The 25,536-nt window shown below is 39.1% G+C and overlaps 1 protein-coding gene across 1 annotated transcript in view; it reads left to right on the top strand.

Moving 5' to 3' along the window:
• The window catches only part of pdlim5a (PDZ and LIM domain 5a), a 54,537-nt gene that overhangs the window by 4,559 nt on the left and 24,442 nt on the right, over positions 1–25,536 (top strand). The window contains exons 2-3 of the mRNA XM_054611359.1: positions 7,638–7,789; positions 25,138–25,177. Of these exons, the coding sequence (XP_054467334.1) occupies positions 7,638–7,789; positions 25,138–25,177 (192 nt within the window). The remainder of the gene's footprint in view (positions 1–7,637; positions 7,790–25,137; positions 25,178–25,536) is intronic.

Below are 25,536 nucleotides of genomic sequence, written 5' to 3'. Positions count from 1 at the left end.
GCTGGCATCATAATAGCAGCGTTGAGTTGAATGAAAAGAGGAGGATTACTATTTGAAAACATGCTCATACCTTCATATTGTATGTTGACAGTTATCTGGTCCTACTGGTGACCTCACTAGGACATTTCTGTCTTCACCGGTAATGGGCTGACTAATCCATCGTAAAAAGCCCTATCAGTGTCACACATTCCAATACAGGAACCATGCTGAAATGACAAACACAGTGAATCCTCTCAGCAGTTGAAACAGTTTTTCATTCAGGGTCAAACTATCTTACACTAATTGAAATGACTCATGTAAGTGAACAAACCTTACAAAGGACAAACTATAGCGGTCAGTTTAAGGACATTATCAGAAAATATGAAAGAATTATCCTTTAAAATATGTTTTTTGATGGACGCTGCTTTATTATAACTGGAATGAACAGAATTATTTGAGGCCAGCAAACTTGTATTATCCTGACAGACATGCACAGCCAGGTCATAACATCCACTGCAGTGAATTCACAATGAAGAGACTTGAATGTCCTATTGTTTAATGTGGCTATAATGTATTTTCCACAGTAGCAGCTGATCTGTCTGTGTCTCCTTTGCCTTCCTCTCAGGAAACCCGCCTCATGTCTGGTATCATGTTTATTCATAATAATATTGGTTGACTACAAGAACTGATAGATATAAAACTTTATTGGCTGCGGGTTAGGAGTTTAATAGAAGAAAAACAGCTGTTGCTGTCCTCTTTCCTCTTTGGCTTTTAGGTATTTGCTTTTGATGCTTTGTTTAAATATTGTTCAGTGGACTCTAGAACCTGAAGTCTCATTCCTACTGGGAGAATAAAACAGTAGAGTAAAAGAATAGAAGTAGTAGTAGAATAGAAGACAAAGCTGGCAATTTGGTTCACTGAGGAATGGCTTATTTAAGGGACCTTGCTTGCACTGCTGTGTTTGAAATGAGGCTTCTCTAAAAAAGCAATTTTAAGATGTTGTTCAACTGCCTCTTTGAACAGAAACCCGTTGCTATTCACACCTCACTAAACATTCAAGCAGTTTTCATTCCCACATTTCTGGATGGATTTCTCACCCCCTGAGCCCCAACTTGATCTAAAGCATACTGAGTAATAACACTGAGAATATAGAAAAACAATTGTTACCCTAACTCATTTTTATGTTTTTTGGCAGGGATTTTCTTTTCAGATGTTGACTAATAGCATTCCCATTAGAACTTATTATAAACAACTTAAACATGATTTAACCTGTAACTTAAAACTATTTTGGATTCATTACAGCCTCTGTAAGTGTGTGCCGCTGGTGACGCACACTCTGAGTTCATATGGAATAAGAACAATCCAGTCTTGTGTAATTATGGCTGTATTCCTGAGTGTGTGTTCACCAGCCTTGCCAATACTAAGTCCTGCAGCACCATGACAATCACATCATTGAGTCTGGCCGTGAATGATGGCTTGTTTGCCTCTAGTTTACCAAGGTGCAGTTAGTTTTACAATGTGAAATGTGTGTAGTATAATAATATGGACCTCTGTTGCATATGTAACACTGTTACTGTAACCCCTTACTTCATTTACATGTGAAGGAAACATCCAGCCGTCAGTACTTAAACACACAGTGTCAGTGTATTTTGTTGGTGTTCACTTTTCCTTGATCTGCCTTGTAGACAACTACTCGTATAGTAAATTTTATCTTATTTCTTTCCAAAATGTATTCATTTATTGATACCCCTGTGGAGTTTTTGATCCTTGGAGATATGGAGCAATGTTGTTAAGAGTTGGTCCCTACATACAGTCGCATTCCTGCCAGCTGTGTCTCACAATTCCACTTATCTACAGGTGGCAGTAAAGTGCCAAGAAACGCAGTAATGTCCCAGCAAAGCATGGAAGAAGAAGACTAAACGTTCATGTAAACATTGCAGCTTTCCAACTTTTCAAAAAAAAAAAAAAAAATGGTCTGCAAATGCTGAATGAGGACTGAAATGCATTCAAAATGATTGTTGGACCTTACAGACAAACAATGTGTTTAGGTGAGTAACAATGAATGTAAACTTTGTGTTCAAGAAAACTCCACAGGGCACCTTTAAGCATCTACTCTCAGCTTCAGGTTTAGTGCATACACTGTATTGCAAAACCTTTTTGGCAAAACTATTATTTGAAAACCCATATAAGAGGAATCATTTTGTATCTACTTTTTGTGGATATAATAATAGAGAAAGCAGCTTAATCTTAATAAGGTTTATCAGCTTGTATCAGAGGTTGGCTTCTTGTAAGAATGGCAGATCTCTCTCTGTCTCGTGCAAGTCTTTATGTTTAATGTATACAATGTGTTTATGTGGGTTTGGCAGCTGTATCTGCACTGAGCTATCTATGGAAACTCAATCCCATATAGCATTTCCTTATTAAGGTCTCCCATTCACATACAAGTCAGGCAGTGGTTATTACATAATAAAGGGTAAAGGGCCTCAGCCAGGGTAAAATAACATTATATTGATTCCAGAGCACTGTCTCTTCTATAAAGAACAAGTTACCCATTTATTCTTTTTTCCATTCTGTATACTTAGTGTTGTTGTATGTGACGTGTATGGCATACTCACACGTCAGGCTTTTTGTGGTGACATGACTAGCCAGCAGTAATGTGTGCTGTACTTTTCTATTCATAAGTAATGCAGTGGTCTCTTTTAAATTCTTTCAACCCATGATCACTTTCAAAAACTCAACTTTTAACCCACAAGCAAACAATCTGCCAGCGTCAGACTCCTTATAACAGCTGAAAAAGAGCAGCGGATTTTGTCGGATAAACACTATATCCTGTTTCAAGTATTTCCATGATGCACTTGACATAACTGCATGAATTACCTCATTCAGGAGCATAAATTATGAATGAAACGTTGCCTGACACAGTTTATTATGTGTTACTGATGGATCAAGCTACGTTGAGGTGATGTCTGCCCCATCTTCTGTCTCCTGCACATTTTTAATCTTCCCGTCTCTTTAAACTTTTTTCCATCTCTTTCTCAATGTCTCCTTCATAAATCTGACTCACCTCTATATTTCTTCCACTGTCTCATACCCTTCAAATCCGTCTCAATTTCTTCATATAATTTTTTTGTCGTTAGTTTACCGTTTACTTATCAGAGCACTGAAGCTGGCTTTCGATTTCCCTTGCAAATGTTTTATTTTGATATCCATACTCTGGTTATTCATGATTAGCTGGCCAATAAACAACAAGGGTTTTAATAAAAAATTATGTCAATGGAAATATTACACCATTTTCCCATAATTACATTTTTCTGTTCCCACTTGAGATTCAAATATACAATAAAGGAACATTTCCTGTCATGTAGGATCACAGTAAGAGATGTTATCTGGCCTGAGTGGAATAAATATTTCTTAAAGCTGGCATATGGTGGCTGTTTTTGTGGATGTCTGAGTTATGAGGAACAATCTGGGTATTCGTGTGTCCTGCTCTGAGTGTTTCAATCATAGCGTGATGTTAACCATCTGCCTGTCATCTTTGTCAATTCTTTGTGCTGAAAGCAGCCATTGTTCAAAGCACTCAAACTGGTCAGTGTATGTTCAAACCAGACAGTGTTTCAGCACCCCATCTAGCCCTTATTGCTATGTGTTGGAACCAGTTTACTTTTTCAGAGCACTTAAATCAGACAGCGTATGTGTTGAAAACTGACGTTGCTAGAAGCATAATGGCAAGTTCATCTGTGAAGGCTTTAACACACTGCATGTGTTTTTCTCATTCTTTTGAGGGTTTTTACACAAATGTTGACCCTTATATACAAATATATAATAAGCCAGGAAACTTCTACACAAAGGTAATGTATGTTGAACATGTAGAATAGCAGGTATTTTTTTTATAAAGAAAGCATGAAAAAGCAGATACCAGCTTTTATAAATTGTGACATTTAAATAGTGAGTTAGTTAGTTATTTGATTTTAATTTTGGACACCTGAAAAACACAGACTTTACCATGTTGTCCTGCTGATAGGAGAGTCAGATCAGAAAACACTTTGTGTCGTATTCAACGGCAATTACCTACAATGTTTTTGTAATTTAGGACATGTTGTTTTCTGAACACCTGATGAATGTAAGTAAAATGCTCAACTCTCCTTTTAGCTCTGTTTTGGTCTTTATTAACTCCTGAGGAACAATATCTGCAGTCCTTAACTATCTTGATGCTGCACCTAAATTTTGCTTTTACATTACACGTAGAAATTGCATACATTGTCAATGGAGAAAATCTTTATCAGAGCATAACAGAGGGCTTTTTATACCTACTAATTTTCTGTGAAGGATTTTTAGAGAAGCTTCTATGGCAACTTTAGTCACCTTTGTCGTAGTGAGATCAACAAGTCCCAGTCTGACAGGACAGAGTTGAAGGGAAGATCTGTACTTATCCACAATTATAAAATTCCTAAACCGTTAATCCACTTTTCTGGTGTGTTTTAGTTGTGTCAGTGTTGGGATTTTTGTATTCAGAGGGTTATTTCTATAAGTCGTGGTCAAGTGTTGACGGATGTCCCTGCACATTTGGAGCTGAGCTCAGCTGCTGTCGGGAGAGTATGAATATACTTGTACTGTATTACCATCCCCAGTGTTAAAGCTGCTGTTTTCTGTCATGGCCAAAGCAACCGAGCCATAAATCAAATACCCTGGGAAACCTTTTCTCAATGATTTCTTGAACTCTCTTTGATATGAAAATAGAAACTAATTTGAGCTCTGAAACCTTTTTTAATCATATTGATTGAAAACAAATGTTTGCTTTAGGAAACAGATGCCCGCACGAACAATTTCTTTAGACTTATTTGGAATGAGGACAAACGGATTAAATACTTTCAACACAAATCAAACCTTTTTTATTCTCTGTTTGTTGTATAGACTGTGGTTCAGAATCAGTTGATCTCTCTTGCATAGCTGCAGGTTTCTTTGATGCAAAGTTAGGGTTAGTGTTTCTGTATGGATTAGGAGAGAGAGAGAGGTAGTGGTTGTGCATGGAGAGGGCAGGAACAGAGCACTAATTGGGGGAAAACATATAATTGAACATTTTGTGGTGAGTATTTGGCCTCTGACAGTGCCAGAGTGGTTAGCATGAACACACTCGTTGAAAAGGGTCAAAATGCACAGAGAAGAAAGAGCCCACAGATTCAGCAGTTTTTCTCCATCCCCTCTATTTCTGCCTGCCTTTCCATCCACGCAATTCTAATCAGTGTCAAGTCGAACCCTCATTACTCTCTTCTTCCTGCCCTCTGTGGTGGTGAGTGGTGGTGAGTGATGTTGCGTGTGTTGGGCTAATATGACTATAAAAGGTTGGGGCTGCAGAGCCTTAACACTAATCCGGGTGCAGAGCCTCTTTTATTAGCCCTGCCGTGTCTGTCTGTCTTTGTGTGTGAGCGAGAGACAAAGATAGAGGCAAAGGAAATGGACACAGAGGGGACTGTAACACACTAAAGACCACTAAACCCACATTACACCTCCTCATCTTAGACTGTCGTTTCTCATTCAGCAGAAACATATATTCTTGGAGAAGCTTCAAATACAATAGCTGCACTTGAGGTGATAAATGGTAGGTAAGATTAAGTGCCACTTCATAGCTAGAACAGTGTGTGTTCAGTGAAGTGGTGTGTGTGTGGGATCTTTTTTTCACTGTGTCAAAAGTAACAAATGACCTCACTCCCCTTTGGACACACGTGGACCTTCTGTCTGCCCAAGAATGGTCCGAGTCACAGCTGCAGCTTCAACAATATCTAATCCCCTTTTTGTTAACAGTATAACAAACGAACTTAACCAAATTGTCAGAAAAATCATTATGATTTCAGAATTTGTTAAATATATTTTGCAATGATACCATCACATTGGACTTAGATGGAGTGCTTTGGCGTCATGGGAAAGAGAAAAGTGATACTGAGTGTAACATCCTACGCACATTTCCAAATTTGTACCGTCCTCCCTCAGCCTCCTGATAAGACTCTCTCTGTTTTAAATGACACATGCCACTAATGTAGTGCCCCTGTTTGTTGGTGACGGTGATTTGAGTTCAAGACGGTAATAAAAAAAAGAAAAATGAACATGTTTAAACGGTATTTCAGGTCAGAAAGTCAAATATCCGAAACAGACAAAAAGTATCCTTACATGATATTTATACAAGAAAGAAACACAAAGAAACTGTTTCTCCTGTTTGTTTTTCTATCAATAACTTAATTATATCTGTGTCACCATCACTTAAGTAATTTAAATCTTCCTCACCTGTATAAATGTCCTTCAATAGCCCATACTTTGACTTTCCAAAAAGGAAACAGGCGGAGTTTCAACACATAAATATAGAACACAATTACACATTTAATCTAATTGGATTTTATTTCGGTGTGGGCTCCCCTTGTGTGCCTGTGAAGTGGTTAGTTGCCTCGCAACTGTTCTCCAACACTTGTTTACAAAATCTGTTCAGCATTGCTCACAAGTAGATGGACTACAACAGCAGTGGTTGGTGTGGAAAATGTTACAGTTGTTCCCCCAGCATGATTATAGTTATATATTTAACATTTCTGTCAAGAGCAAAATTGATTCAGTACGGCATTTGTGCACATTGAAGCCATGTTGAACAACAGAGTTGGTGTTAATACGAGCCCTGATGTTCAACATGAGTTCCTCTGTGGGGCTTGAATCTGGGTCAAATTAACCAGCTTCCTCCAGAGTGGAAGTGCCGCAATTAAACTTTGTTTGGAGGCAGATATTTGAAGCAAACCTCAAAAATCACGGGATAAACTGAAAACCAGAGACAAGTGGAGAGCATACATTTTATGATACGTGCAGACTAAGAGATGTCTGGCTTGTAATTGCTGTAAACTAAAAGCCAATTAAACTGGTATGTGTCTGTAACGTCCAGCGTCGTACCGTTAGCTATTTGTCACCTTTTTAACTGCAATTTGTTCGGAGAATGATAACATAATTGCTATTTACTGGCACTAGATTCACATTAGTTGATATTAAGTGTGCTCAGTTTTGTTTCTGTTTATAGAAGCAGACATTTTAAAATACCAACCTCATGGTTAAACTTGTGTTGAAAGTTGGCCCTTTGCTCTTTGTGATATAACTTAATTTCCAATGCACTACTAAACATTTTGGGACATTTGGCGTTCTAATACAAGTTCACTGCTTGTATGTTGATAAAAGAATCTCTGCCATAGTGTGGATTTTCATTAAACAACCTACCAATAAAAAAATGACCACACAGTTGAGAGTTTGGATACAAGGATTGCATTATGGCTGTGAGCGTTCTTCCCACACATGCTGTGGTTAAGAGACATTTTGAACCTTTCTCTTTGCTCTTAACAAGCTGTAAGCTCAGTATGACAGCAGGTCATAAAGAAGAAACAAAGGAAACTCAAAGATGAAGGCTCCTATTATTAGACACGCATCAGTGAGTGTACAGTAGAACCGCCATCCTGCGGTAGAGGACCAGGTCTTTCATTAGCTTTGCCACAACACTTCTGTAATGGAATAGATCCATAAATCTTGCGATAAATACAGAGCGAACGTGTTCTTCCAACCCTCCTGCTTAATAATCCTGACTGTGATGCTGTTGGTTTTGTAGATAATTCAAACTGTTTGTGGTTTTTGTGTCTCCGCAGCTGACAGATGGTGGGAAGGCGGCTAAAGGTGGCATTGGTATCGGAGACATGGTTCTGTCTATTGACGGCATCGCCACGGAGGGCATGAACCACCTGGAGGCCCAGAACAAGATCAAGAGCTGCACTGGCAACCTCAGCCTCACCCTGCAAAAGTAAGCCATGATCTCATGTGTGTGCATGTAGTAGTTATACAATAACTTCACTTTAGAATGATTTAATATGTGGAGGTAAGGGGGAAGCCATTTATCTCCATGACAACACACCCATCCGTACATTCCCCTTTCAAACACACCCAAACAACCCATCTCTGCAAATTTAAAGTCCATGCTTCCCCTTTGAACCCCGACATCCCGCATACAGGCAGATGTTCACTGTTGTTGTAGAAGTTAATCTTCGCTCTAACACAGCAACACCATTAGTTCTGCCTGATGTTCCATTCCCTGAAGGGAAGAGGAATAACTGAAATCACAGCTAGAGCATCACACATGTGGACCACCCCCTCTTCCCCAAGGCCTACTCCTCTCTGTTTGGTGGAATCCTGTCGTACAGTGGAGCTGATTTATCACAAGCACTTGTGTTGCATTGTGTGTGTGTGTATGTGTGGCTTTATATTGGTTCTCATGTGGTTTGAATTGTCCGGTTCCTTGGCAGCACCTGTAGGCAAGCGTGTGTTTTCATTTAAACACAAATGTTCAAGGCTCCTACACTTGTCCTTTTTGGATTCGATATCATGAACAAGCAGGCAGATTTACAGTATTTAGTTCATACAGAAGCAAAATGAATCAATTTGCTACGGTTTTTGAAATCCAAATTGAATTAATTTTGTGTGTTTTGCTTTGTCCATTCTTCTCTGCCTGGATGTCATATTTCATCCTCCCGCCATGACTTTCATCTTTATTTCACCCCTCCCCTTGTTTGAGGCTAACTGAGCATGTCCTCTAACTCGTGTCCAAATGATGACGGACCAAAGATGTTTTTTCCTTTGGTCGAGTGGTAGAGAACAATTGCTCTAATACCACAGGGCTTATGATAACTTAAGATCAGTGTGCGGTTTTCTGTGAAAGAGAAACCCATGATCAAGCTCAAATTTTTATAATGAGTAAAGCAGGTCCTAGAATAACACTTGGCTAAAGATCGTCAATGGAGGATTTACCTGTCAAAGTGGAAGTTCATATTCTGATCGATTAAAAAGGTTTTTATTCTGAAGAAAGTTAAGCAGGTTTGGTTGACAGTGCTGTGGAAGATATACAACAAATCGGTCTGGCGGTCGTTTGCTTTATTCCTTTTAGGCCGTTTCAATTACACAGTACATCCTTTCTCAGCATATTGAAAAAACATCAAAATAAAGGTTTCTTACTGATTGATTATTACAAGTATTAGTTTTAAGCAGAAGTGTAGTTCGGCTCATGGTTGTCATAGTGGAACAATACTTCCGCACATGCATCAGATTTTATAGTTTGTCTCCCTGAAGCTGCATTAAATATGTGGATGAGACAACTAATGTATTCAACATTTCTGTGCCTCATCTAACGTTTGGAATAAAGTGAAAGAGGTTGACACTTTGCAAGACTCAACCTGCCAAACATTTGATTTATTGTTATGACTGGCACACCATTTATCTTCTCTTAAAGGAATAGTTTGACAGTTTGGGAAATATGCTTATTTGATTTCTCAGCAAGAATTAGATCAGAGGATTGAAACCACTTGCCTGTCTGGCATAATGTGAAGCTACAATCCAAGGGTAAAAAAACTAAACTGCTGCACATATAAACACAACCCCAACCTGTTGTTTTTATATTTCATTAATTTGTACAAATTAAACAAATGTGATTTAATATATTTTTTGTGAGCTTTAGATATGGTCCTTGTCTCATCACCTAACTCTCAACAAGAAAGTGATTAAGTGTAGTTCCCAGAAGACCTTTGTTTCCAATTAAGTGCTTAAAGACTTGCCAAGTCCCAATTTAACTGAACAAATCTCGTGTAAGGGTGCGCTTGTTTGGGGGAACAGTTAAAGGACTATCTGTTCTGCATCGCTCTGTGTCTGTGGCAGACATCAGCCCTTGGAGGGTTGATTCATGCCCTATTGGAAACACATGGAACAGCTTTTTTCATTAAGTGGCAGCATTATATTGTTGAGGCGGGGTGACCAGGCTGCCGCTTTGGGGATAGCTGGCTCCAGCTTCTGCTTTACTAGGACACTTTAGGGTCCAGAAGATTGACAGTATAATCCCTGTTCCTTCTCCAGACTCCATTAACAATTAGAAATAAGATCAGAATTTTAAAGTTTCATAATGTTTGTTGCTTGGCACTCATTGGCACTGTGAGTTAGACATACAGTACTGTATATTCAAAAAGTGTCATTCCTAGGTCAACATCTGGACTTTAATAGATTTACATGCGTAATGGAAAGAACCAATCTCGTCTCTTGCTCCTTTTAGTTTTTATAGGCGTCGCTCGCTCCTCTTCCCATTTTTCCTCTTTGCACATTTTGATTGGGTTTGTCACTGGGTCAGATAGCAACAGGAATGATAACAGCGAGAAGATACAGAGAAATGTTAACAATTCATGCGGTGTCTGCATGTGTGTATTTTAAAAGGAGACAGGTTGTTATTTCTTTTCCAAATAAACCAGTGATGGGGAGAAGAGATGGACAGCAGATGTGTGGACAAAGACAAGACAAAGAAAAGCTGTAGAGTAAAGTTGCTTCTCCAGTTAGAACTTGAACTCTTAAAAAGCTGAATTTTTCCAGGTTATAATAATGTTTACGAATGACATGGCAGATGCAAATTATCCTGGCACTGATTGGAACAGGACTGGGATTTAATGCCAGAAAAGTGAAGCCAGGTAGATGCATGAATGCAAATACTATGGTTACCAGTGCAATTATCACTAACCAACATTCATTTAGCTGTCTGTGAGACTTATTTCTACAGTGGAAAACCCATCGCAGTATAGCAAGCAGAGCTGAAATGTCTAGTAATAGGTGCCAAAATGCCATCAGGGTAAGTTTGTTGTTGTCTCAATTATTTCAGCTCAGATCAGTCAGTTTTAACTGAGTTTACCAGTTTAAAGGCCGGTTTCAAAGTTCAATTGAACAACAAGAGATCTGCGCATTATTTTAAAAAAAAACACTTTGATGAGCAGCAGATTAAAGATATCTGATTTCGGGTTTTTTTGCGAATCATTTTGCAAACTCTTGATGCACTTTAGGCTTTGGCAGTCACTCTATCAACTGGTTTCCACTGTTAAAACAGCAGGCTTTTATACATCACCCAGGTTTCATCTTGAAAACCAGATCTCACATACATGAAAGGCTTTTTTTATCCGCTTCTTTCATCCAGGAATAATCCCTCTTTTATTGATTTTTTTTTTTATTTTTTTTACTTCTCACTTGCTTAAGAGTTTTTTTCAAGATGATCATTTTATAGGCAGAGTGCACAGACAATTTCTTCTAGAGTTGCATGAGTTTCCCTCCTACATCTCGGCATATAGAGCTAAATTTGGCTTCAGCACCAAGTGTCAACGCAGTGTGTAAATTGAATTACAGGCCTTTAAGTGTGTCGCTTTATCACAGTGTGACTGAGCGAGAGATTCTGTAGGCTTTCATATATCAGTATCATCAGTGTCACATACAATGATTCAGTTAATTGTTTAAAACTGTCTACCGGCTTTCTATTATTTACACTATCTGTGTAAATTGTATTGAAGGTGGTTTCCCTCACTCTAAATTATATACATTTCCTGCATAACTGGAATAGCGGGAAGGGAATAAATAGTTAGTGATCTGAAATGTGTTTGTTGTTTTACTTGACATTTCCATCATTGCCTGAGTTTTTCCTCAGTCTAGGAATGCACTCTGTATTGTTTTGTGAATAATAGCTCTCAAAACACAACATTTGGGTTCCTGACCTTTGGAGCCTTCAGAGCTTTCTGTCAAAATGAATCAGTGTGTGTGTGTGTCTCCACCTCTCCTGCTGACGGGGTGAGGTTTAAATATTGAAAGTAACAGAAACAGGAAAGATGGAAAAAACAAAAAAAAGTCAAGGGAGGTCATTGGAAGTAACACAGCATGGCAAAGAGATGAAAGAGAGACACATAAACAATGATGGAGATGGATTCTCCAAGGCCGACAGTTTTCTGATCAACTTGACATCTGAAGTTTCTGTAAACCGTGGATCACCCTGCTTGATGGCACCAGGTGAGAACTTTAAAATATCACTGCTCCATGTTTAGATTCATAGATATCCATTAAATGTGGCTGTGAGTACTTATGCGCGACTGAGGAAGAAATGCTTTTCGAGTTTTTGGAAATCTTTTTTGTCGGTGATTCATTTTTTTTTCTTCAGCTGAAACGGAATTCTATTTTGATGAGAACTATAAAAAAAACTAATATCTTGTTAGCGAGATGGGCTGTTTTATTACGAGAGAGGTATGAACACATGTGGAGCATATGTTCTTAAAACACACACACACACACACACACAATGGAGACACAGAAAGAGACTGTTTTAGTACATAACATTGAACTTACATTGAACTGAGCAATACTTGGATGACATAGTCTGTGCTAACTTGCAACATCAAATATGTTTCTTGTTAACAAAATAAAGAAACCTTATTTATTAATAAAATGTTGATTCCGAAAATGTTCTACAATATCCGATCCTATCAACTAAAGCATGATTCATTTTACATGGTGATGTTTAGCCAATCGATTTATTAACATTTAACCAAACCGAACCATTGTTTCCTCACATTGGTCAAAGATGCTTTTGTTGCATTGAACCTAAATAGTAGTATATAAATGTAATTACAAGGAGTTTGTCAGCAGAGCAGGATGAGGTAAGAGGAACTGATAAGGTAGAGCAGAGAGGGGTGTAGTTGAAAAGATGTTGAAAGATCTGCACAGAGAATGTTTACAAAAAGGAAAGAAGGCAGGAAAGGGGAGAGGGACAAGTAAAGGAGAGTGGGAAGCTGACATATATATATATATATATATATATATATATATATATATATATATATATATATATATATATATATATTGGAAGAATACAATGCGAACTAAAGTAAAGCTTTAAAGTACTGAAAATGAAAGCTACAGAGGGGCCTAACATTTAGAAGTTGCTGAGGAATTACAAAAACAGAGGGAAGTTTTGTCTCCATGATGATGACTCTGTCATTAAGCAGTCCCTGTAGTATGGTGCAATCACAACGTTTCAACACTTAAATTAGCCTCTTCAGCGATGTCATTATTCTCTTTAGAGGTACACCAAAGTATTAAGCTGTTCATTACAACCAATCAACCCGTGCCTCAACAAAACCACCTTTGTATTTCACTGTTATGCACTTCAGCTGCCAGTGTCTGGTTTAAGGCTTTATTCCCAACAGTTAAGCTATTTTAATGGGCCTGTATGCCTGTGTGTATTTGAGTGCTTTTCCCCAGTGATGGCACAGTCTCAAGACGTCAATGCTTTCGGGGGAGCTAAAAGGTCAAAACTGAAAGGCGGTTGACCTGATGAACTCACCCACAAATGCAGCACGTACTGTAGGCACATCATGGAGCGCTGTAAATGAGTGCACAATGAGAGCAAAGAAGAAAAGTTTTTGAAGCAGTTTTCGTTGTGCTCAGTTAATTGGTTCCACTTGTCTTTTTATCAGAGCGGAGATCTCACCCTGTTTATAGGAACTGAAAGAGGATAATTAGAGTGTTTGACAGGCCGATTCTCTGTGACTGAGAGTCTCAGTGGTGGAGGCGTCACATTTATATTAGTGAAGTCTTATGTACCCATGCAGAAAGCCACAGGGACAGGCCATAATAAGTCATGGATAAACACAATCAGGTTTTAGATGTATTAGGCATGTGCGGTAAAGCGGAGATGAAATACTGGTGTTGTTTTGTTGCGGTGGCACTGATTTACAGACAGACACACACACACACACACACACACACACACACACACACACACACACACACACACACACACACACACACACACACACACACACACACACACACACACACACACACAGACCCCCACATGCATATATCACATCAGTCAGCAAGGAAGTTTAGCTTACCTCAGCACTAATGCACACCCAATGATTAGCATTCACATGTTACATACATAAAAAAATGCATCTGAGGACCTGAATACAAAGTGGCATGGTACACTTTAATGTACCCAAAGAAGACATGCCCACCAACCAAGATACACACACACACACACACACACACACACACACACACACACACACACACACACACACACACACACACACACACACACACACACACACACACACACACACACACACACACACACACACACACACATTGATCCCATGGCAGCTGCTGGAGTTATTTTGAGTGTAGAAGTTGGCTCTGGGTGCTTGGGCAAAGGTTTTAGTGAGGGACTAACATGCTGGGTTGGGGTATACGTTTTCATTTTGTTTACATTGCGTTCTCTGAATAGAGATCCTACGTGGATATGCTGATGCTTGTGCACAGCCACGTGCCCAACAAACACTGATACATTGGCCTGGCCACTGGCTACTTCTAGCACAGAGGATCATTTAATTTTCTCTTTGGATTTGTTTTGTATAATGTAATTATCCTCATAATACAATCTGAAATACATGACTGATGGCCTCTCATCGTATCAAAATCAGTTACAAAATAAGTCAGTTGGTGTATGTTTTTTATAGACTCTTTTTTTTACTTAACTTTTAACTGGAACCCAGAATGGACGGCATGCCTACTTGGAACTGGCCCGCGTGTAACAAGAACAGCGTGTTTGAATAAGCTTGGCTTTGAAGGAGAGAGATAATTGGAGTCCATATTTACAAAAGAGAGAGCGAGACCATGCCTTTACAGAAATACCTGGGTTAATGCAACTACACTGGAAAACATTTGGCCCGCTGGAGTGTTTCAGAGCAAAGCAAAGCTGGCGATTTTCTAGGAAGGGGCACGCAGAGGTGTGAAGCAGAAAGAATATCTCACAACAATGAAAAAGAGTGTGATATTAAAACATTAAGAACACATGCTCTTACAGGGGAACCCCTGTAGTTTGATGGCATTAAACTACAGGGGTTATGGCACAAGTCCATGAGCTATAAGAGTACCTACTACCTTTAAGTCTGATGGTGATGGACTATCCTATTAGAGCTATACAGTACATGTTATGTGTTTATCAGAAAGCAAGAGGCGAAGACTCATGATTGTGGCCTTAACCTGTAGGCCACCCTTGCGCTCTGTAACTCCTAAGAGGATATTACTGCAAAACCTGTGCTTGATCGGGTAATTGTGATTGGTTTGGTCTGAAGACTGATGGACCTCAATGGTGAACTCAAGCCTTAGAGATTTAATGTTATGTTCTGCCTGCTTATTATTTTATACATCACCACCCTGGCCATGGCTTTACCAATACTATAGTAATGTATATATCTGAACTCAATCACTAATCTACATGGGTTGCTTATTGCCGGTCATACAGCTTTTAATGAAAAAAGCCTGATAAAACTAGTAAAAATGTGCTATACACAGGTTAAACAAGTATACTATTGGCTTGATCAGTTAGAACTTGCGAGGCTTGCACTGTAGCTGCAAATTCAAAGCCCTTTCCAAATCCTCTGTACTCATAGACGCCCTACACAGCTGCCATTGTCACTTACTCGGCTCTAATGCTTGCCAAAGATGTTCCAAAGCCAAGAGTGCTAAACTGGGCTCAACTGTCTCGGTCTTTCACTGGTCAGTCATGTTTGCAAAAGATTATTTAAAACTGATGGTCATCATCTTTGGCTAGGCTTTTAGTATTTGCCCATAATATCCTAATACCAAGACAATGCAGCTACAGCTAGACACACCTGTCTCTGCCTGTCTGTTATTTGTCTGTTGTTTTCGTCAAAGGAAATACAAATCCCAAGAACATTAGGGGTGTGTGAAGGTAGCCCACAGACATTCTGAGGCCAAGATGACTGTGTTAAGCTCATCGGTCTCTGTGTTTTTTCTAATTTCTCTCTGCTTCTTGCCAAATCTATCTTATTGTAAGCCAAGAGCACTCATCTTTAGGCCAGCCAGCAATGTTAAATGATACCTGAAACGGGCCGTGGGAACAGTGCGAAGAATCATCTGGACTAATTAGAAGAGAAAAACAAAAAGCTAGATTTCATAAGCGCTGAGTAGTGACTATAAATGAGCGTCGGGGTGCAAGTCCCAGTCGGAAATCACAGTTACAAATGACTCAATAATAAATTGTAATCAACATGTTTTGAAACATAATACTCTAATGAACCGTAAGCAATTCACTGTATGTGATGGCTTCCTACTTTATTTCCATTTTGCAATATTTTTATCACAAAGAAACATGCTCAACAAGATTTCGCTAGATAGTTACGTCCATTCAGGTCACTCATGGTTTGATGCTTTCAACACAATCTACAGTATGTCCATTGCATAATAACACATTGATGCATTTATCTACATAATGAATATAGATGCACGCACTGATGCATGAGGTGTGTACCTCGTAACTTCAGGTATTTGGTCCGTGTTAGATCCAGGATCATTTTATGATCACTATCACAGCATTGTCGCCCGAGTGAGTGAGAGAGAGAGAGAGAGAGAGAGAGAGAGAGAGAGAGAGAGAGAGAGAGAGAGAGTTACAGAGAGAAATGGGCTGAGTAAACAGAAACAGAAAGTTGGACACTGAACCGAGAACCTAAAATAAATCTTGCATCTCTGTGAGTGAATCCTCCGAGTGATACTGACGCACATTGATATCCATATCCCTCTCAACCGACCTAAGCCCAGATGTTGAATATTGAAAACACTACCTGATCCAGCTGCGGGTCATCTTGATTGGCAGGCTGTCTGAGTGCTGAGTGCTGGACCCAGCTGGAGGGCTGTCTGTTCTAGTCTGTATTTCTCTCTGATGTACCGTGTTGTTTCTGTTTCTGCTGCCTGGAAAAATAACTGTGAGCTGCCAGAGAGAAAACTATAAACCGTAGTCAGCAGAGAATAAAACTCACTTTCTGCCTCTCTCACTCACATTAAATGTACATTTTAGGTGTGCCCTCCATTAATTTACTGTTTATTCTTCTGCCGGATACACACATTGTTGATGTAGCAAGACATAAGCACATTGTTTGGGACCATAGTTCAGGGCCCCATTTTACAAAACCGCAGCGCTAAAGGCTCATTAATCTTAAATCTCTGCTTTAAATCATCCCATTTCGGGCCCCCTATCACATGGATGTCCTCATCCAGTTTGGCCCCCCCTGTACCACTGGTTTCCCTTACAGAGCTCCAGCATTTTCCTAGTTTGCCTCCAAGGCAGAGATTAATAAACTCCCTCTGTCCAGGACCCACAGATGAAACAATCTTCATCCGTGTCTCATGAAATCACACCCTGGCTATGGTCGCGCTGGGTTTAACCTGTGTTGTGTTAGCCAGATTTGCTCTGGAGATCCTCTGGTTGTATGGTTCTGGTCAAGATTATCATAGTGTGCTTGTCAATCATCTGCAGTGAGAGAGAAAGCTCAGTTTTGAGATTGCTGTATTGGTTTCAGTGTGGAAACGTTTAGTACGTCTTTCTTAACAAACAGGCTGGTCACATTCCGTTTTATGTCCGTGGAGTCATTAATTTATTCAATTACTCTTTGAAATCTTTTAAGCGATGATGGCGCTGTTAAGTGTGGGCGTTGCCATTAAGTGTTCACAGAGGTATAGCAGGACATTATCAGGTCAAGAGTCATTAACACTGAGTGAAAAAAGCTTTAAACATGCCAGGTTGTGTTGCAAGACAAATATTTTATTTTTCTATTTGGGTGTGTGACTGCATGGCAGCATGTGTTTGTGTCAGCCCTCTCCCTGCGCCTGTGTGTCTTTCTTAGCGCCTCCATGTGAGTTCCTCTGTTTATATGTAAAGTTTTTACTTCTGGGTCAGTTTGCTATGAAACAAAGCTGTAAAAGTTTAAATTAGATTTCAAAAGACAACACAGGATTCCAGTCCTCCCATCAACTTATTTTATTGCCCAGTGACTCAAGGGACAGTGCAGACTAACTTACTCCTATAGCCACTTAAACCAAACCTTAGTGCTTCACATAAAAATAAAACATGTCCTCTTAAAATAATTAATGTAATGTTACATAACATTACTTTTATGATCTTTGGAAAACATCTAAGAATAATTATATGTTGTAAAAGCATGTAGACTGTTCATCTGTTTAAATTATGTGAACTTTGGTCTGCTACTACATACATGCGTTAGATCAGTAACTCTTCTTCTTTGTGTCGTAAAAACTTCAATACTCGGTATAATATTTAACAGCTTTTTGTCTTAAATATATGTCTTCTCCACCCCTGCTATTTACAGCATAATGGACGTCATGCCCAAACCCAGTAAAATATGTACTGCAGCTGTGTTTTCCACTCTCACATATTTTTTTATTTTTACACTGGTACTCTCACACTTAATCTTCTTTTACCAATTGTTTTTGTTTTCCAACCTTTATTTAGTCAAGACTGAGGTGTAGTTGGCCCTTTCTCCTCATGCTGTGGAGTGGTGGGCATTAGTTAGAGGAGTGATACCCCCCCTGCTCCTGTGCTCTGTTGGGGTTTGGATGCAGTACTGTTGACCTTCAGGCTGTTGGAGACATTGCCTCTTTTCTCCTGCCCTGGCGGGGTTTAACTTAATGTGCCTGTTTCCTCTCATGGTCTGCCTTTAAGACTCCTTAGGGTACCGGTCCACTGCTGTGTGTTTTTGTTAGACAGTGAGCTACTATAAAATGTGCTTGTTTGTTGCTATGTTACCACAGGAAACACAGTAGCTCTGTTGCATGTAAATGCATTTTCTTCTGTGGTAATCTACATTTTAAACAAGGACATTCTGTTATCAAATCCACTGCTTATATCAACATACTTACACAGATTTAGCCAAAGGAAAGGGATAGAAAATGTGTCTTTATGTACACATTAGAGTACCAGAATATCCATGTTAAAACACTAAGAGATATTGACCTGAATGTGAGGGACTTGTCAAGTCGCATTAAATAGAAACTTTTTGTTTTCAGGCAGCTAGTGTTAGATTCTCTTTCATGAAAACAACAGTTGACCCGTACCCTCAGGCTTTTTTGTCTAGCCATATTGATTTATGGCAGAAGATAAAGAAGCAAAAACATTACAGAAACTATATAAAAAATATAATATATATCTTTGAAATCGCAGATCAATCTAACATACTTGAAATTGTCTCAAAGTTGATTGATAATTACTTATGGTTTAGTATTGAAACTGTGCTACTTTTAACGTATTTTGTTCCTTTGGTCTGGTCAGCATCAAAGCTTCTTTTAGGATCTTGTGTGACGTCATACTAAGCTGAAAGCCCTGTTGAGGCCCTTTGTGGAGATAGCGGTGGGAGGCAGTGGATAAGGAATGGGGAGGATCACACACACACACACACACACACACACACACACACACACACACACACACACACACACACACACACACACACACACACACTAAACAGACCTACAGTACCTCTGATCTTTGGGTGACCCCTGTCTCCTATGGTCTTGCCCAGTGTGAGGACTGATAAAGACGGGCAGACTCAGCTTCCAGATCTATTTAAAGGCCAGCTCTCGATAAACCCACACACTGGTCTTGAAATAGCAGATAAATAACACAGTTGTTTTTGGATTTAATCACACCAGCAAAGGAATGTTACACCAGCTAGTGAAACCACGACTTATGGTCTCTGTTCAGTCATCATCTTTCTTTCTCTCATATACTCATAGCTACATCTTACCCACTGTATACTCCCTCTGCCTCCATACCCCCCAAACCACCATCACCACCACCACCACCACTACATCAACACATGCACACTGTTGACATTCAAATGCTAAACCACATGTGGCAATAATTCTTATTGGTGCCCTGGCATTCTCTCCTGGTCACGTTGGTCTGTCTGCTTCAGTTTAAGGTGAAATTGCGCAAAAAAAAAAATGAAATCAAACCAGCCCTCTCGTTCCCTTTCTTCCTAATAAGGCACAGAAAAAGAGAGAAATAGACAAGGGCTCAGAGACTGTGTCCCACCTTCTGGAATGACGACTGCATATATTTTAGAGGGCTTTGCTTCAATAAGCATCGTCACTTTTGTTTGAAGAACAGTGACCTCATCCTCAGGGAAGAGAAAAAAAGGAGCAAACGGCATGAAGGGCAGGAAGAAGTTAGTAAGAAGAGGAAATAATTTAAACGCAACAGAAAAGGATGGAAAGTTGTAGTGATGGACTAAAAAGGAAACAAGAGGTGAGAAGAGAGAAAGAAACGGGAACAACGGTTAGGGTAATTCATTTTATTTAGTTAAGGCTGAAAAAACAAAGTTAAAACCATGTTTTACGTTAATGACCCTTGGACACAGTTGTGCCTGTACATAAATTACCAAGCTGCTGGAGTCCCTAATTTACACAGTAAGGGAGGAAGTCTCTCTGCTGTCTCCCCCTCTCTGAACCATGTGTTTCATCTATTGATGGATCCCTTGGGAAAGACAAGACAAGTTTGATGTTATTGCACACATGGATTCACAAACACATTTTTAAATATTGGATTGATTTATTCAATATTGCATTAAAGTTTTTGTTGGACTTCAACCGGATTACATTGTTCCTCTCTGTCCCTCGAAGGAATGCAAAAGTTACCACAAAGACATGCATGTGCTGCCAAAAAATGTCTCAGCAAGACAAATTAGGTGCAGATCGAAGATAAGATCACTGTTCATAAAGAACTGAGAAGGGTTTGAGGTAAACGGGACCAGCTCTTGGAAAGACAGCCAAGCCATTTAAAATGGATCTAGTTAAACTTTTTACACATATAAGCATTTGGAAATGCCCAAGGTACAGTAATTCTAAAAATCGATCTGGACACACATGCTGCGTGTCTACATGTGTGTGCATTTATTTAGAGCCTATGTGCAGGTGCAGATGCTGCAGAGAGCATGAACTGGTCTTTGTAGTCTTTGTTATTGCACTGCCCTGGTAACATTTCCTGGGCCAAACCCGATGTGCCTGAAATCACTGTCACCACACCCTGCATAATACCTCATTGTGTGTGTATGTGTATATTTCTGTGGGTGAATGTCAACTGGGTCTTTGTCCATTCCCTACTTTTAAAGATTCTGTCATCCAAATGGCAGCACACTTTATTAAAGGCCTGCTTTATTCTGAATTACAAAGTGTTTAGCTGTTTAAACAAGGCTGACAAATAGGATTGAGAGGAACTATATATGCAACTATATGGTGTGTTTCTGTGTGTGTGTGTGTGTGTGTGTGTGTGTGTGTGTGTGTGTGTGTGTGTGTGTGTGTGTGTGTGTGTGTGTGTGTGTGTGTGTGTGTGTGTGTGTGTGTGTTCACAGGTACACCCATGTGGGGAGTTTTTGTGTTTGAGTAAACAAAAACTGTCATTTATTTATGACACATAAAGGCATCGGGTGATAGAATCACCTCCTTCAGTTCCTTCAGTCGGCAGCTTGAATGTGAGTGCCTATATCTGTGTTTGTGTAGAATGGTATGTGTGTTTTGCTTGTACTGGTGTTACTAACAGATCCCAGTCAGTGTCACCCCCACCTTTAATAGCCTCTGGCTTTGACCTACCTCCTTTTTAGACGTAAAATGACACACACACACACACACACACACACACACACACACACACACACACACACACACACACACACACACACACACACACACACACACACACAACACACACAAATGTGCCTCCATCTCTTATTGATTCAGTCTTGTTGGTTGCTCGCTGGTGAAGCTGATGTAAGTGCAAAGTCCTGGAAACATCGGTCAATGATCTCTCTCTTTAGTATGAATAGACCCAGGAGATTTAAAACAAATGCACAAATGAGAACAGAGAACAGCCGCAAGGGCACGTGCGATTTGAGAGGAGATGAAGAAGAAGCAACATCCTCTCTATGACATCATTTACTGAGAAGCATAAGAAAAAACTGTAGAGAGACTCAAAGGAGCATAAAGGCAACACATGGGGGCATATTGAAACAGACTGTTTTTAAAAAGATATGACAAGAAAATTATAAATTTCATAACCCTTTAGCTCTAGTTGTCTTTAGTGATGCAGTGTATTTTACAATTATATCTGATGAATAGATTTAATGTTTCCTGAGATGCAGTTCAAGACCACACAAATTGCGTTAAAGGTCTCTCCATTCCCGGGGCCGAAATTTCTGTCCTTGCATATACGTAACAAAATCTGGAAATGTTATTATGCTACACCATTGTAGCCACAGCCTGCCCTTGGATGTGGTAAGGTATCAAAGCAAAATCAGGAAGTCTGTCGGCTTGAAGAATTGCTGGGGAAACACAAACTTGAACAGACCAATCATTCTGTTTTATGATATAAAACTTCCATGACCATCAAACATAGTTAAAGAAACACAGAAACGTATAGCCTTACAGCTAACATGAAACATGCAAGGTCACAATCACAGAGTACAGAAACATGTTTCATATTGGCTTGAACTATGAATCAAATGAAACAGTTTGTGGGGAGAACATACACACAGACTGTACATGTGCATCCCACCAAATCTTTCCATATGAAATGTCATGTTTGTTACCGTCACACTTTCATTGTCTTTATTGTATCCACTTACTCCCTGACCCTCTCGCATTGGAGCTATGGTGAAACAATCCTGTGGCAAAGTGTTTGAAAAGGTGCAATGTCCTGTTGTTTCTCTGCTGTAAGGCAGATCAGCACCCAGGAGAAGCCCCATATACTGATGACATATTATTACTTTTGCCATTTTGAAAATTTAAATTCTGCTGGTTTAATGCATACAGTACACAACCAATGCAGCATGAGCACTTTTATCAGAACAGTTTTCCAAAGCCCCAAGAACATAAAGAGTAATTTAAATAAAACAGTAGGTTGCTTGTTTGAAAGCCTAAAATACCTTTGACTATGGAAATCGTCAGAGAAACGGTATGAATTCTCATTCACTTTCTAGCAGGCATCTTTTTTTCATCCTTCTCACCATATGACCCCAACGCATTTCCATGTTGGTGTTTGCAGTTATAGCTGCAAAATAATCAAGGCTACATCAAACAGGAATGAGGTGACTACTTCCTACTCTATAGGGACCGACCATTACTGGATTTATGGGGGTGATACCAATATAAGAGTGTAAAACATTTTGGAAATATATATCGGCCGATTTGTGCTGGTTTATAGTTTTAACCATGGTTGTTACATTTCTTGAAACCAGCTGTATCTTTCAAATACAAGTGCCTTTGAATCCCTGTCTTTGATGATGTAGTTGAGAAGTTGAAGATTACTGCATCTTGCATTACATTCTAGGTTGACATACTGATTATCACAGCTCCCTCTCTTTTGGATCTCATATCTACTCATTCATATTTTAGGCACTATTTTCTTTAATAAAGAGGTTTCATGTTGATGACAATCAGAGAACACACATGCCAATGCGATTTACCACCGATGTTACTGTGATAGGCTTATATTGCGTCCATGTCATCGGTAGCACAAGTGGTCAAGTGTGCTGTCCTCAGACCAGCTTTGATGTCAGTGAATACTTTGGTGTTGCACTGGTTTGGTATTTGTTGGACTATCTACAATATAGTGTATCCAGGGAAACCCACAGCCAAGGCATACTGCTGACATATTCTTACTGAGAAGAAAAACAGATGAGGTGTATTGCATTGAATGTTAACAGGAACATCTATAACAGTTAAGCAGTTGTTTTTGCTTTTGGTTTAGCCTTGGACTCTTGTGTTGAGATAGCATACACACCCATGCTTCTTAACTTTAAGTGTCAAATCAAATAACCACAAACTGAGTCGTCCTCCAAACATCCAGTGTATTTTATCAGTAAACCTTATTGAGGGGCAGTACCCTTCAGGGTGGAAAGGCTCTTTGAGATGTTAAGATCAGACGTGTTCATGTTTCTCTCCTCCAACTGTATGTTCTTTAAACTTGAGCTTGAGTATTATGTGTGGATTACACACGTTTGATGATAGTTGCTCTAAATATGATTTGAACTGTGGAAAACAATTTCATGGCCTGAAGTCCTATTTGCTGCTGGTGGTAAACATAATTTAAGATCCTCAGATTTCATGTTGATGAAATAGGACAGCTTTATCAGGACGCTGCTGGCAGACTACTGAGGAACAAGAAGCAGGGAGGAAAAGGCCAAGTATATGAGTAGCAGAGTCTGTGGACGGATGTGTTTCCAGCTACTACAAGGCTGTCGGTTCAAATTTACAGAGGTGAAGGACATGAACCTCCCTCTGGAAGTTTCTAGAAGGGCCACTCTCAAAGGAATGCAGGTCTTTGGTTACTGGTCAGCTTAATTAACCTTTGATTTACGTTAACTCATGTATTTTCTTGCTCAATGAAGATGTGATGCACTGCAACAGTTCCATTTATTTGTGTGTAACTTAGTAAGCTGTTGTTAGTGAGGAAATTCGCTCTTCTGAACAATTAATATGACTTATATCTCGTGTTCAAAAGAGTGAATATTGATCAATAACTGCATCGGCATATAGTGTCGTATTGCGCCAATATCTTCTTAAACCAGAAGCTATAAACAGTGTAAACAGATGATAAATGATACGTGTTATGATATGCATTCGTATTAGTTGTTGCACTTACTGTATTTGTATCAGTTCGCTGCACTTATTGAATTTGTATTTGTTTACTGCACTTATCCTATTCGTAGTAGTTTGTAGCACTTACTATATTCGGATTAGTCTGTTGCAATTATTGTTTTCGTAGTAATTTGCCTCTGCACTATACTTTTGCTCTGGTTTATGCTTTAAGATGCTTGTTTAAGAAAGGAGATACTTATGACTTCTGGTGACTAGTAGTTCTCTTGAATACCTATGTGGAATACACTTCCTGTAAGTAGCTTTGGATAAAAGCGTCTGCTAAATGACTGTAATGTAATGTAATGTAATGAGGTGCTGAGCTGATATCACTTCTGAGTCAATTTAACAATGTGTTGCATGCATGTTCCTCAGATGACCTTTTAAAGGAGCTCATGGCATCAAGAGTATCAAAGACCAAGAGTATCAGATTGAAACAGCTGCCTTCAAAAGCACACATACATTGAATTTTTTAGCCCTAGCAACTTAAGTTTCATAATCTGACACAGAAAAACAGTGAGACTCTTTTGGATTCTGACACAGCATAATTCACCATAACCACAGTTCCCCTCAGCCTCCGTAGGAGTAAATATTTTACAGCATAGCCTTTGCATATTTCAATGGCTCTATAAATATCAGCGAGTACTCTTTTGAAATTTTAACCACATTGTGTTAGCTAACAGTAACTTTAACTTATTATAGGAAAACAACAGACATTTTTTCAAAAGAAATATACAAATGTGAAAATGTGGAATCATAACTCATGCACTTTCTCTTTCACTTATTCCTCCTTCTCTTCAGGGCCTGCAATGTTCCTAAACCTCCTCCTGTGGCACCAAAGGTACTGACTGAAAATTATATAATATAATTATATTTAAATGCACAGCATGTCTATTTGCAGATACAAACAAGTCATGAAACGTTACTGTTTAATTAACGCAAGGTACTCCAGTTGAAAAACTTGATTCTGGTTTTATAGATAAATTCCAAAATAATATATTTTGAATCAATACTTTATGTAGTTTAAAATAAAAATGTAATTGTTTTGTAATCAACCAACTTTTGGGTTACCATGGAATGGGAAAAATTAACTCATGACATGACAACTTTTTTGATTGTGACTGTATGACAGCGTAAAAAGAAAAAAAGCCTTTCACCTGAGGTACCAAGTGCTCTACATACTTGTCTTGATTTACTACA

Source organism: Anoplopoma fimbria, chromosome 13 (assembly GCF_027596085.1).
Source record: "Anoplopoma fimbria isolate UVic2021 breed Golden Eagle Sablefish chromosome 13, Afim_UVic_2022, whole genome shotgun sequence".
Lineage (NCBI taxonomy): Eukaryota > Metazoa > Chordata > Actinopteri > Perciformes > Anoplopomatidae > Anoplopoma > Anoplopoma fimbria.
The sequence above is the reverse complement of the archived record's forward strand: the minus strand, read 5'-3'. Positions and strand labels throughout refer to the sequence as shown.